The sequence below is a fragment of the Budorcas taxicolor genome, chromosome 10 (assembly GCF_023091745.1).
Source record: "Budorcas taxicolor isolate Tak-1 chromosome 10, Takin1.1, whole genome shotgun sequence".
In the NCBI taxonomy this organism is placed as follows: Eukaryota; Metazoa; Chordata; class Mammalia; order Artiodactyla; family Bovidae; genus Budorcas; species Budorcas taxicolor.
The window spans coordinates 41,504,336-41,517,491 of NC_068919.1; the positions used below are offsets into that span (position 1 = coordinate 41,504,336).

General features: G+C 38.0%; 1 protein-coding gene across 1 annotated transcript in view; it reads right to left on the minus strand.

Moving 5' to 3' along the window:
* Window positions 1–23: 23 nt before the first annotated feature.
* The window catches only part of SOS2 (SOS Ras/Rho guanine nucleotide exchange factor 2), a 100,906-nt gene continuing 87,773 nt past the window's right edge, over window positions 24–13,156 (minus strand). The window contains exons 20-23 of the mRNA XM_052646375.1: window positions 12,133–12,394; window positions 11,159–11,200; window positions 3,184–3,293; window positions 24–1,696 (exon numbers count right to left, since the gene is read on the minus strand). Coding sequence (XP_052502335.1) covers window positions 1,187–1,696; window positions 3,184–3,293; window positions 11,159–11,200; window positions 12,133–12,394 — 924 coding nt within the window. The 3' untranslated portion in view covers window positions 24–1,186. The remainder of the gene's footprint in view (window positions 1,697–3,183; window positions 3,294–11,158; window positions 11,201–12,132; window positions 12,395–13,156) is intronic.

Genomic DNA, 13,156 nt, shown 5'->3' on the forward strand with positions numbered 1-13,156 from the left:
TAAAAATTAAGACTGGGGTGATTTATTAATCTTGTTAGGAACTCTGATACAAAGCACAGTAAAAGGCCACAGACCAGTAAATAAACAATGTGGCTTTTGGCTACTTTACAACTGCTGCTAGCACTAAGAGCAAAACACGCTTTTTCATCACTTTGAACAGAGGAGTACAAATGGCAAATAAAAGTTTTAATCACTTCTCTGATTAAAAAGTTTAATAAAGCTTTAACTGCTGGTTTAAATATTACCAATCTAAAAAAATACTTTAAAAAATTATAGTTAACACGAGATTTATAGAGAAAGTTACTTGGGTTTGAAGGCAATGCAGTTGGTTCCTATGCCATAAGAAAATTATCCTCCGGATTTATGAATTAGTAAAGTAGCAGATTGTATTATAGGCCTTGAGTCACATAAATTTATATAGGTTATTAGCATTGTTTTTAAATATACAATATAAACAAAACTGTACATATATGGCATATTAACTTTGTTTTCCAAAACAATAGGCAACTCGTTACTAAAGACACCATAGTCTGCAAAAACAAAAAGGCACATCTGTACAAGATATATGCCCTTTTTTCCTCTATGACTGAGTTAGGTAGTCTTACATTTTGACAAAATAATAAACACAGTGCATTCTATTATTTTCATTCTATTTTTCACTTTTGTCTTCAGCAGCAAATTCTGGCATTTAAGACATGGCATTGAAGAGTTTAAGAATAGTGGGTGTTATTCACAATTTTTGGTAAAAACTAGATGTAAAAGATGGTCAAAGAGGCTTAAAAATCAGTTATCACCACACACCCCCTATATGTGTGTAAATTCACTGCCTTAGTCATCTGTTACTCAAATTTGAAAAATTCCCCAAATGCACCATCCCCTTTCAGTGCAATCAACTTCACTTTAAACCATATTTTAGCAGAGTCTACAGTGCAAATATGAATTCCTTATACTGGCCTTTTGGCAGCACTGAGGATCCAAGACAAGGCAATGCTACTGATCACCTGAGGATAATGGTAAATGACTTCTGTATTTTTATTTTTCCAATTCTGAAAGGTTATTTGATCAGTAGCATTTTTGTAAGAGCATTATTTTTTAAAAAGTACTAAAATACTATGCCTTTTTTGAATAAATTAAAAAAAAATTTTACAAATACCATTCCAGTGTCAATGACTACATATGGCTAGGGTCATTGAGGAGTTTCTGCATTTTCTAACAATGGCAGTCTATACATTGGGGGGTGTGAAAGCTCCCGTTTGTAAGTCTTTGGTGGCAGTTTTGGTAGATGAGGGCTTGAATTCTGCCTTGGTGGAACAGGGGGAGCTTGAGGATGAGCAAGATTATTTTGACTAGAACTGAGCACATAGCATCGACGAGGTACCCTTGGAGAGGGTGTGCTAGGAGGAGTGTTCGGAGAATTTGGACACGTATTAACGTCTCTGAACCAGTCTGGATCTCTGTGAAGATGTCCCAGTGGAGGTGGCTGAAGAGTAAACGGACAGTTTATAAAGTGTTCTGGAGGCCGAAGTGGAACCGGTGGAGGGGTATCAGGAAGAGGATCTCTCGGCGGTGGTGGAGGTGGACTATGCAGAGGCCCATCAAATGGACCAGTAGGAGCAGGAACTCTGGGTTTTACCTTTGGAGGAGGAGGTTGTCTTGGTGGAATAGCAGGGGGGTCATCATCAGATTTCATAGTTCCCTCAAAAACAAAAAAATTAAATTATACCTCTGTTCTCTTGAAACATCTATAAGAAAAAGTTTTAAAAAGACTAAAAAATTCTTACATGTTAAGTTTAATCCAGAGACACAAAATAGGTTAATCTGGTTTAATGATCAGATTGATGAATCAATTACTCCCAGTTTTACTCAGGGCTCCGTTTAATATTTTTATATATGAGATGTTTTAATTGAAATCTTATAAAGCCTCAGATTATCTTGCTTTGTAGTTTATAAATTTATGCATTTTAATTATAATAATGGGCAAGTAAGTAAAAAGAATATTTAGTTTTGTAGACATGAATGCTGAAGCTGAAGCTCCAATACTTTGGCCACCTGATGGATGAGAAGAGCTGACTCACTGGAAAAGACCATGATGCTAGGAAAGAATGAGGGCAAGAAAAGGGGGCAGCAGAGGATGAGATGGTTGGATGGCATCACCGACTAAATGGACATGAGTCTGAGCAAACTCCAGGAGATAATGAAGGACAGGGAAGCCTGGTGTGATGCAGTCCATGGGTATCAAAGAGGTGGACATGACTTAGTGAATGAACAAGAAGACATGAAAGAACATGATGTCAAGAGGATTTAATATCCAGCTTCTGCTTTTTGGCCATTTACTTCTACTATCCCCAGTGAAATTCAGAGTGGTGGTTCTCCAAAGTTTGACCCAGGAGCAGCAGCATCAGCACTATTGAAAGTGAAAGTGTTAGTTGCTCAGTTGAGTCCGACTCTTTGTGACCCCATGGGGTGTAGCCTGCCAGGCTCCCCATTCCATGGAACTCTCCAGGCAAGGATATTGGAGTGGGTAGCCATTCCCTCCTCCAGGGATCTTTCTGACCCAAGGATTGAAACCCGGTCTCCTGCATTGCAGGCAGATTCTTTACTGTCTGAGCCACCAGGGAAGCCTACTAGTAGGGATTTGTTATATATGAAAATTCTTGGGCCCTGCCCCAGACCAACTCAATCAGAAATTCTGGCCATCTGGTTTTAACAAACCTTTCAGATGCTTCTGATGCAGCCTGAAGTTTGAGAAGCACCAGCTGAAAGTTTGGAGAACGCTTTGAATACTACAGTTTTTCCCATCTCTACCCGAAAGAAATTGTATTTCTGAGTATCTATGAATCTGCCCAGCCTCTTTCTTTTTTAGAAAAAGTATTATGAGGGTTAAACAATTATTTAAGGTATATTCTAAATAAAACAACCTAAGTATTTAAAAAACATAAAAGGTAACCAAATTATAATTGACAGACTCTTTTTAAGAATAAGCACTGTTTTGAAGATTCACAACTTTGAATAAGTTGAGGCAAACCCAAGTCCTATTGACTACCTTGGATTTTTGTTGTTGCTCTTGTTGCCCACAAGGCACAGCATGTGGGATCTATAGTTCCCTGACCAAGGATCAAACTTGTGCCTCCTGTAATGGAAAAACAGCATCCTAACCGCTGGACCATTGAGGAAATTCCCTACCTTGGAATTTGAAGCATCCTGATCAAATTTTTTTCGAGGTGGAAGTGGAGGAGGAATCAGTGGCTCTTCACTTAGCTTATGTAAACTACCACACGAACTGAAGAAAGACTCTGGGGGTAAAAAAGATTAGTTTAACCACAACTCATAATGCAATCATAAGACAAAACTTTATTTCAGTCTGTGATCACCTCTCCTATGTAATCCATCAGACTGTACTGTAGCTGACTGTTGGTTTAGCTATCCTTTCCATTAAGGTGTAAGCTTTTTGAGGGCAGCATTTATTTTCATATCTATAGCATGTAACACACTGATAGTGCCTGCCACATGCTACATACTACTGCTAAATGAAAATAGAGTATCCAATTAAGATTAATAAGGAGATTCTGCTCCCTGAAAAGTCTTTTGTTTGTATAACTGTACCTATTTCCAAAGAAAGAGCATCCATAAACAGAGACCATGCATTTTTGAGAAAGTTACTATAGGATACATTTCTACACAGGTAATAAAACCTCCATTTAGGAGATGATAGGGTACGGTTGCATCACAGAACTGTTCTCTCTATAAATTTCCTATTGATAATGGACACATTACATAACCACATTAATGGAAATTTACAAAATAATAAAGTATTAGAGGAAAAATTATCCCTAGACATAGAACGATTTTCATGTTCATTTATTTCTTTTATCTTTTTCATATGGTTGCAATATCTGTTATTATGGACCTGTATAAAGGCATTGATCAAATCTTGTTTATCATTATACTGAGATTGGGTTTAAAGGAGCTTGTTGGGAAAGAAGCTGATGAGTTTAATTTTAAACACACTGAGTTTGTGTGAATTGCTTATGGGATATCCAAGTAAAGATGTCACTCATTACTCCATGTCAAAAATTGCTGTCCTGAGCATATCACTCTGCAGTCACCCCAGGGGGTCCTGCTGGCTCAGAGTGCCAGTAGCAGAAGCGAACAGTGTCCCTATGCGGTGTTGGCAGATGGTGCGAGGAGGTCAGGTAGAACACTACCTGCTGTCAGCACGTTCCTTTTGCTTGCCCCGCACTCTGCCCTGTCTTTGTCTCTAGGTGATGGTGAATCTATTCCATATGGTTTAGTCAGCCAATTCTGCCGAGGGCACCCCAATTCCAGTCAAGAAGTGGACAAAGGACTCATTTTCTTGACAAGATCAGATCTGTAGCTACCTCTTTCTTATGCACGCAGCCATGTGCTTCAGTGAAATCTGACCTCACCCCTGAGCTCCAAAGATGGGGCCTGCTTAGACCATTCCCTCAGCCAGAGTAACTGGTTTAGCTGTTGGCACAGGACCCAATTCAGACTACCGAAATCTGAAAGGAGTTATGCGAGAGGCTACTGAAAAGGAAGTTTCTTGTTCTTTTGAAAAAGCAGTCTGTCATTTGTACCTCCTTCTCACTTGACTGAGCAAGGACACACATAACCTTTTTATTGCTCCTGCCACCCCTCTTTCAACTTTGAGGAAAAACAGCCTTAGATAAAGCTGATAATCTGGACAAAACAACGAACAGTCAAAAAGAAACCTGGTCTTTGATAATATCACTGAAACACTGAATCAACCAGTCTTAAAGCAACCGTCCTCCAGATTTTCAGCTAATGAGTCAGAATGCTTTCTTATTGTTTAAGGCAGAATTAGTTGAGTCTTCTCTTCCTCACAGAAACACACATGCTTATGGAAGCAAAAAATATCTTAATGATGATGAGACATTTAAGTTTTTGAAACTGAGTCTGACTCTACAGCCAGACCACTTAACCACTATGACAGGAGGTACTTAGTAACCCGTGCTGAAGTCTCAACTTCAACTTTATTTCCATTAAGAGCACTTCCCCACAGATTATTCAGGTTTTGTGAGCTTTTAAAATAACTTCATTAGTCTATACTAGTGAATGTAGGATAATTTACTAAACAATTTCTGCAATGTTAGTAAGCTATGTTAAGTTACTTCCAATTTTTTATCATTCACGCATCCATCCATGCAGCAAATATTTATTGGGTATCTGCTATAGTGCCAGCACTCTTCTAGGCACTAGCAATACAGCAGTGAACAAGAAGCAAAAATTCATGTCCTTATGAAGCTTACATTCTAGGTTGATAAGAAAGAATAAACATGATGATTAAGTAAAAGTATAACAGCTCCAAGTTAAAAGAAGACATATTAGATAGGGAATGGGGAGCAAGTTCAAACAGGGTGATCAGGGAAGACCTCCTTCAGGAAACACTGAGAAAAAAGGCTGAAGGAGGCAAGGGAGCTTGCCATTAGGCCAGACGGGTGAGCAGCACTCGAAGCAGAGGGAATCGGAAGAACAAAGTCCTTATGTGGGATCATGAGCAGGTGATAGGAGAGAACAGCAGGTGATGGAGTCTGACCGATCAGAGGTCCGATTTCACAGCACCTTATGGGTCCTTTCTGAAGAAACTGGAACTGTGTCTTTTACTCTAAGATGGAAGGCCATGGGCTTTAAGTAGTGATGAGTCAAGTCTCACCTACATTCTAAAAGGACCCATCTGCTGTACTGAAAACTGAAGTATGGAAGGTGGGAAGTGAGGGTGCTACTATAATAAACCAGGTAAGTGATTGTGGTCACTTGGACCAGGGTAGCAGTAGTAAAGAAGTCAAGAAATGGTTAGATCCTGGATATATTTTGAGAGTAAATAAAACTTGTTGATGGATCACACTTTGGGTATGGGAAAAAGAAACAGGTAAATGATAGCTCTTAATATTTTCAGCCTCAGCAATTAGACAAATGTGATTATAACTGGGAAGAAGTGGCAATGGAAAGAACGACTTTAGAGGGCATGATATTCAAGTACAGACATCGAACAGGACACTGATTATACAAGGCTAAAGGTCAAGAGAGAAGTTCTGAGCAGAGAAAAAAATTGGGGAATTATCATCTTAAAGATGATATAACACTGAATGAGACACCAAGTGAGTGAAAAGAAAAGAGATTCAGAGACTTAGGACATTCCATTTTTAATAGGTTGGGAAAATGCAGAGAAACCAGCAAGAGAGAGTAAGGAGCTAAAAGTAAAGTAGAAAAACCAAGAGAGTAAGTGGGATGAGCAACGTGATCTTCATGTATGTGCCTTCTTCACAAAAATGTTTTGGTATTCAGTATTAATGAAGGCAGAGACTTTTTCTTGTTTGCTACTGAATCCTTAGTAGTTGGCAGAGTAGCTGGTCCAAAGTACTCAACTTTCTACTGCATGAATCAGACCAAAAGGTGTGAACATTTTTTTGGTTTGATACATTGTTTTCAAATTTCTCTCCAAAAGGATCATACTAATATATCAACTCACAAGGGTAAGTGATATATGAGTACCTTTTAAGATGGGCTTGCTCATTCTTTCATGTAAACTGTCTATTCATGTCCATTGTTTCTTGCTGTTTTTCTCACTGTACTTGAGTACTTTTTGTATTTTTATTTCTTTCAGGACCTTAAGACACTCAGAATTTTAATTGCAGTTATTCTCAATGTTTTCTATTAAAATTCAAAACATGATTTTATTTATGATATGGAAAGTCTATTTTACTATCATCCAAAATAAGGTCTAAAACTCTTTGTTCTAAAATGACATAGTATTTTAAATTGAACTGTGTCCCTTCCCTCCATAAAAGTTATGTTGAAGTCCTAGCCTCAGTACCAATAAATATGACTCTATTGGGAAATATAGACTTTACAGCTCTGAAATCAAGTTAGGATGAAAGTGAACCCTATTTCTGTCTGTGTGCTGTGTGCTGAGTCCAACTCTTTGCGACCCATCAATAGCGGGTCATAAAGAGTGGGCTCCTCTGCCCATGGGGCTTCACAGGCAAGAATACTGGAGTGGGTTGCCATTTCTTCCTCCAGGGGATCTTCCTGCCCCAGGGATCGAACACACATCTCCTGCTTCTCTTGCGTTTGCAGGCAGATTCTTTACCACTGTGCCACCTGGGAAGTCCTAATTCTGTGTGACTGGTATCTTTATAAACACAGTTGAAGAGAAAATGAGATACACGGAGAAGCTGGCCATGTGACAACAGAGGCAGCGGTTAAAGTGATCTATCTACAAACCAAAGGATGCCAAGGATTACCAGCAAAGGCAGAAGCCAGCAAAGCCAAGGAAAGATCCTTCCTTACAGGTTTCAGAGGGCGCACAGCCCTGCCATCTTGATTTTTCAGACTTTCAGCCTCAGAAGTGGACTTGAAGTCACTCAGTTTGTGGTACTCTGTTACTGAAGCACTAGAAACTAATATATGTAGTAAAAACATTTCCACTGTTGAACAATAAGGAAAATAAGAAACATATACAAACTTCAGTGAAACCAGGAAACATTTGAATCCTGAAGCTTCAACCCATAAAGGTGGACTACAGTGTATATGAAGGAGACAAATGGAGGAAGACGAAACCCAACTGTCTATACTGAATGAGACTGACAAACAGCAGCAAAACTGCCCCCACAGAACCAAAGGAGGGCTCAGGAACTAAAGGCACTGGGTATAATGGAAGGCACGGACAGAGGACTTGATCAAGTCTATATCAGGGACAACGAGAACCCTAAAGCCCTACTCTGCACTTAATGAGGCCAGGAAATTACCACATTTCCACTACTGGCAGGAGACTGAGGGTTTTATTCACTGGAGAATCTAAATATCAGACGTGGGGACACTAGTCTGTGCTGAAAACAGATTTTCATACTAAGTGCAAAGATCACACAGGCAGGGAGAAGATTCAAAGATCTTTCTTTGGGGAAACTAAATACTCTTAGAGAAAAGGCCTCACAGATTCTGAAATATGAGGATTTCCTAATTTAAAAAATTCTCATCACTCTATCACCCTACAGTGAAACCCACAAGTCAACAAGTTTTACCCATGGATACAGATCTTCCCATCAACTTATACTGTCTCACTTTAAAATATGAACAGAAAGCTAAGGATATAAGATAAGAAAGAAAAGCCTCCAGTATGGAAGACCACAGACCACAACAAATAGAAGAAAGAAACTCAGAAAAAAAAAAAAAAAAAAACCAGAAACAAAATCTGTCAAAAATTAAAAAATTAAGCCAGAAGAGAAAAATATAAAAATGGCATGCTGAGAGGGAATTTAGAAAGAATTCTGAGAAATTCAAAATCATGATAGATGAAAAAATAGAAAAGCTGGGTGATTAAAGTAAGGCGATCTCCCAGAAAACAGAACATAAAAACAAAGAGATGGACAAGAGGAGATAAGAGAAAACTGAATCATGAATCTAGGATGTACAATATGGAAAATAAGCTCCGAAACGGGACCCAGAGAACATGGAAGTGAAGAAAGTATTGACAAAATGATACATGGAAAATTTTCTAGAAATCAAAGACATAAATCTCTAAATTTAAATGGCTCATTAAATACACAGCATAATGAAAAAAAAAAAAAAGACCCACATCAAAGCAGATCACTGGGAATGTACTGATCATTAGGAATAAATAGAAGATCCTAAAAGCTTCTTGAATTTAATGTGGCCACCTCTGGGCCACTAGGGAAGCCCCATTTTAATGTGGCAGAGACTCCTAATTGTCGCCCAGGGCACCTTTCCCTTTCTTTCTTTTAGTAATAGGATCTGCCTAGTTAGAGAGAACATTTCTTACAGCTGTGTCCATGTGACTAAGTTTTGGCCTATGGGATGAGAGCAGGAGTGATATGTGCAACTCCCAGATCATGTTTTTGTAAACAAAGTTCCTTGCCCTCCAAGTTCCTACTGGCAGAAAAATGGTAACAACTCAAATCAGTTGCTCAAACACATTTTGAGAATCCTGGATTGCCCTGCTAGTTTGAAAGCCTAGTAGAGCAGAGTTGTTTACTTACTCTGGCTATTTTGAGAAACAAACTTCCATTTCATTTAAGGCACTGCATTTTTGGGTCTCTTTGTTATTACAGCAAGTAAACTGCAGTTTTCAAAAAAAAGTATTAAGAATGTAGGGTCACTGACAGAAGGAGTTTTGTCTATTTTGTTCAGTGCCACTTCTCTTGTACCGGCGATAGGGCCTACATGTAACAGGCATTTAAAAATTATGCATGAATAATTTATGAGTGAGTGATACTAGACTTCTAAACAGCAAGTATGAAAGCTAAAACACAGTGGGAAACTGTCTTCAAGATTCTGACTGAAAATGACTTAAATTTCTCTACGTAGCCAAACTTTTTTGGGGGGGGCTTGGGGGGCAGTTTGCACCATGTGCGCTTAGAGAAGGAAATGGCAACCCACCCCAGTATTCTGGCATGGAAAATTCCCTGGACAGAGGAGCCTGGTGGGCTATAGCCAAAGGGGTCACAAAGAGTCGGACACCACTGAGTGACTGAGCATGAGCATGCAGGCTTGTGGAATATCAGTTCCCTGATGAGGAAACGAACCCAGGCCCTCGGCAGCAGAAGTGCAGAGTCCTAACCACTGGACTGCCATGGAATTCTCCTGGCTAAACTATTAACAATGAAATGTATAATAAATACATTTTCAGAAATGCAAGAACTTAAAAGTTTATATCCTATGTATCCTTTCTCAGGTAGCTACTACAGAATGTACCCCTATCAAAATAAGGGAGCCTATCAAGAAAGAAAACAAGGAATCCAAAAATCAAGAATACAATACATGAGAGGTGAAGGGAATTTCCAGTATGACAGCAGAAGAAAGTTCTAGGATTTCAGCTAAGTCGGAGGCCGAGACAGCAACTAGTCCCAAATGGAGCAGGAGGACAAAAGATCATCAGTAAGGAAGCTTCCCAGTGAAAAAGCGTACACGAAAACCCTCAAAACCAAAAAAACCTTGGTAATTTCCCCAAATGGTCTGACTTTAAGGAAAACTATGGTGTTAAAGGGTGTGGGAAGACTTAGCAATAGACGTTTAAAAAACAAAAAAACAAAAATCCTAAACATTAATGAAGCAATTATTAACTTCAGGAAACAGCATACAAGAAAGGAAGCATAATCACAGTATATACTCCTTGACTTAGCAGTGAATAATATTTTCCCCAAATGTGGGAAGTTTATTAGGTAAAGAGGGAAATCCTCATTTACCTTTTCTTTTAAATACTGTGTAAAAGTAATGGTTCAAGAGAGAGAAAACATAAAAACATCACTTAGAAAGGTAGAAGAATCACTGCAAAACAAGGGGTGGGGAGTCATGAGGGAGAATACTGTTGTTAATTTCACCCTAAGTGTTTTAAGCACTATTTGCCTTCTGACACTCTACGCATATATTACCTTGATAAAAACTGTGAAATTAAAGTACAGAATTAAATATTTAAAAGAATAAACTTACTTTTCTCACAAGACAGGGATTCTCTTATTACTATCTATATGATCTACATTTTACTATCATAGAAGCAGAAGTCCTCTAGATTGGGAGAATTATTCCTGAAGCTGCTGTGTCCCTTTGGGTTATTCTGTTTTAAACAAATGACCACAGGTAGGTGACAGTATTTACGTCATACTATAATTAAGGATGACAGAATAGCATTTTACTTAAAATGCTACTTTAACTAAATAAGCGCATGAGAAGAAATAAGTGATCAAGGCTAGCCTAGGAACCTGATAAACATTTAGTATTATTCCAGTAGAAAAATGAATTGGAAGTAGCAGAGAGGAGGAAAGACAACCGATATGAAATCACTGTTCCTTCTGTGCCAAGCAATGTGTGCTAGGTGCTCTATATAGTTATCTCATTTGACCCTTAATAAATTGGAGATGCTAAGTAATCTGTTCAGCACCATGCAGTCCCTAAAACATATACAGTAAAATGATGAAAATAAACTGTAGTAAAGTTTAAATAGTACCCAATTGTAAAAAAATAATTCCATCCATTTGTAAGAATTTCATTTAGTAAAATCTTTAAATGTTGCTAAAATTTAAAATATTCATATACAAAGTTCATCAATGCAATTATTATCTTTACAGTCATTTCATTAGAATCAAGTTACATTCTTACTTACTTGAATGAGGCAAGAGGACTGGAGCAAAGATGCTATTGCTTCCTATTAGAAGGAGAAAAATCAATTTGAAAAGGAAGGTAATATGTATGATTTTATTTTAAAGATATGTTTGCATAATGTAACATACATAATAACATGCACAGAGTTCGGAACTTTATCATCATCTTTTGCCATGTTAGTTTTTAAAGAATGAATATGGTATTCTTTGTACTTGGAATTTTTTTCCTTTCTTAGCATAAATAGTTCCCTCTCTATCAGTCTCTTTAAATTTCATTCACAGAACTTATCTGCTTTGTTTTCTTTTTCATTGGCTATTGCTTCTTTTAGAGTAGTATTGGGGCTCAAAAGGTCCTGAATAAATCTTCGTTGAATGAATAAACTAGAAAATAACCTGCAGAAAGTGAAAGTGAAGTTGCTTAGTCGTGTCTGACTCTTTGCGACCCCGTGGACTGTAGCCCACCAGGCTCCTCCATCCATGGGATTCTCCAGACAAGAATACTGGAGTGGGTTGCCATTTCCTTCTCCAGGGGCTCTTCCCCACCCAGGGACTGAACCCAGGTCTCCCGCATTGCAGGCAGACGCTTTAATCTCTGAGCCACCAGGGAAGCCACCAGGCAGACTGCAATGAATCTCTTAGGTCAAGAAATTAAGCCATTAAGTTCATACAAAATTTTCAATGCATAATCATCAAACCATTGTCCCTCTAATTTTACAGGAACCATCAAATATGGTGGTTGCTTTACAATCATCACAGCCTTATAATTACTATAATCATTCCCATCAACACAATATGCAGAAGCAATGCACAAATAATGCTTTCCTCCCCTGTGTTAATCACTATTTTCACATATAGATGTCATTTTTCACACTAATATAGTCTGTAAAGGATTCTACAGTTTCCTAACTAAAATGATGAGAATTAACTAAAACACAAGATTCCCTTTTTTGCCAAACAATTTACATCAAATACATACCACAGGAACTGTTGAGATCCACATCTAAAAACACACTAAGGTCTGAAGAAGCAGATACTGGTGGGGTAGATGGTGTATTTGGAGAGGTTGGTGCTGACACTGTTGATTCAAGCTCCGTTTCAGCAATCCGACTAAAGCTTATTTTACACGGTTCTCTTTCTAATGGTGTTGGGTGACCTCGCAAAGTACCTGAGGTAGAGCCATGTCGGCCTGTATTAGGCCTTATTCCAGGAGATTTTAAGGAGAAAGCTGATTTCCTAGGCTAGGAAAAGCAAATGTAATTATCATTACTAACTTGCGTGTACTTTAATAAATAAAGTACATTATGTAAAGTATTATGGCTTAGCATATTAGTAGTATACAGTTGAAAGAGTACAATAAATCCAAACCTGCAAGGACAGTCTGTAACATTCCAGCAGAACACTTTGAGATTTGATTGGCTTAATTTTAAGGTGGACTTGAATACTGTATAAGTAAACCTCTTTTCATAATTCAGAAATAAAATACTGCAAAATTCATGTGAAAACAACTTTTTGCTCCCAAGACACTTGAATCTAAATTTCTTCAAATTATTGATATCGATTTCATAAATATTTACTGTAGATATAATAAATACAACATATTATGCTAGGTGCTATAGTAAAAAGAGACATCCTCTCCCCAACTCCACAAAATAATAAATGACCAACCTCTGCAATGATACTTTAGAGTCTTTGGGAAAAATTGCTATCACTGTCTCTCACCTTCACCCTCCACTTTTAAAAATTCCCACAGTGGTAACTTAATGAAAAATATGAACTCAGATTCAGATAATCTGGATTAAAACTTCAAGTGTGCCCATATCTAGCTATGTAGCCTTGAAAAGGTTATTTATCTCCTTTGAGCCTTAGTCTTTATGTCTGTAAAATGATACTACGGTCAATATCATACAATTGTTGTGGAGATGAGGTAACATGAAACTTTCTGGCCCACAGTTCATGTATTACAAATGTTTTCTACTTCCTTCTATATCTTGTTTCACTTT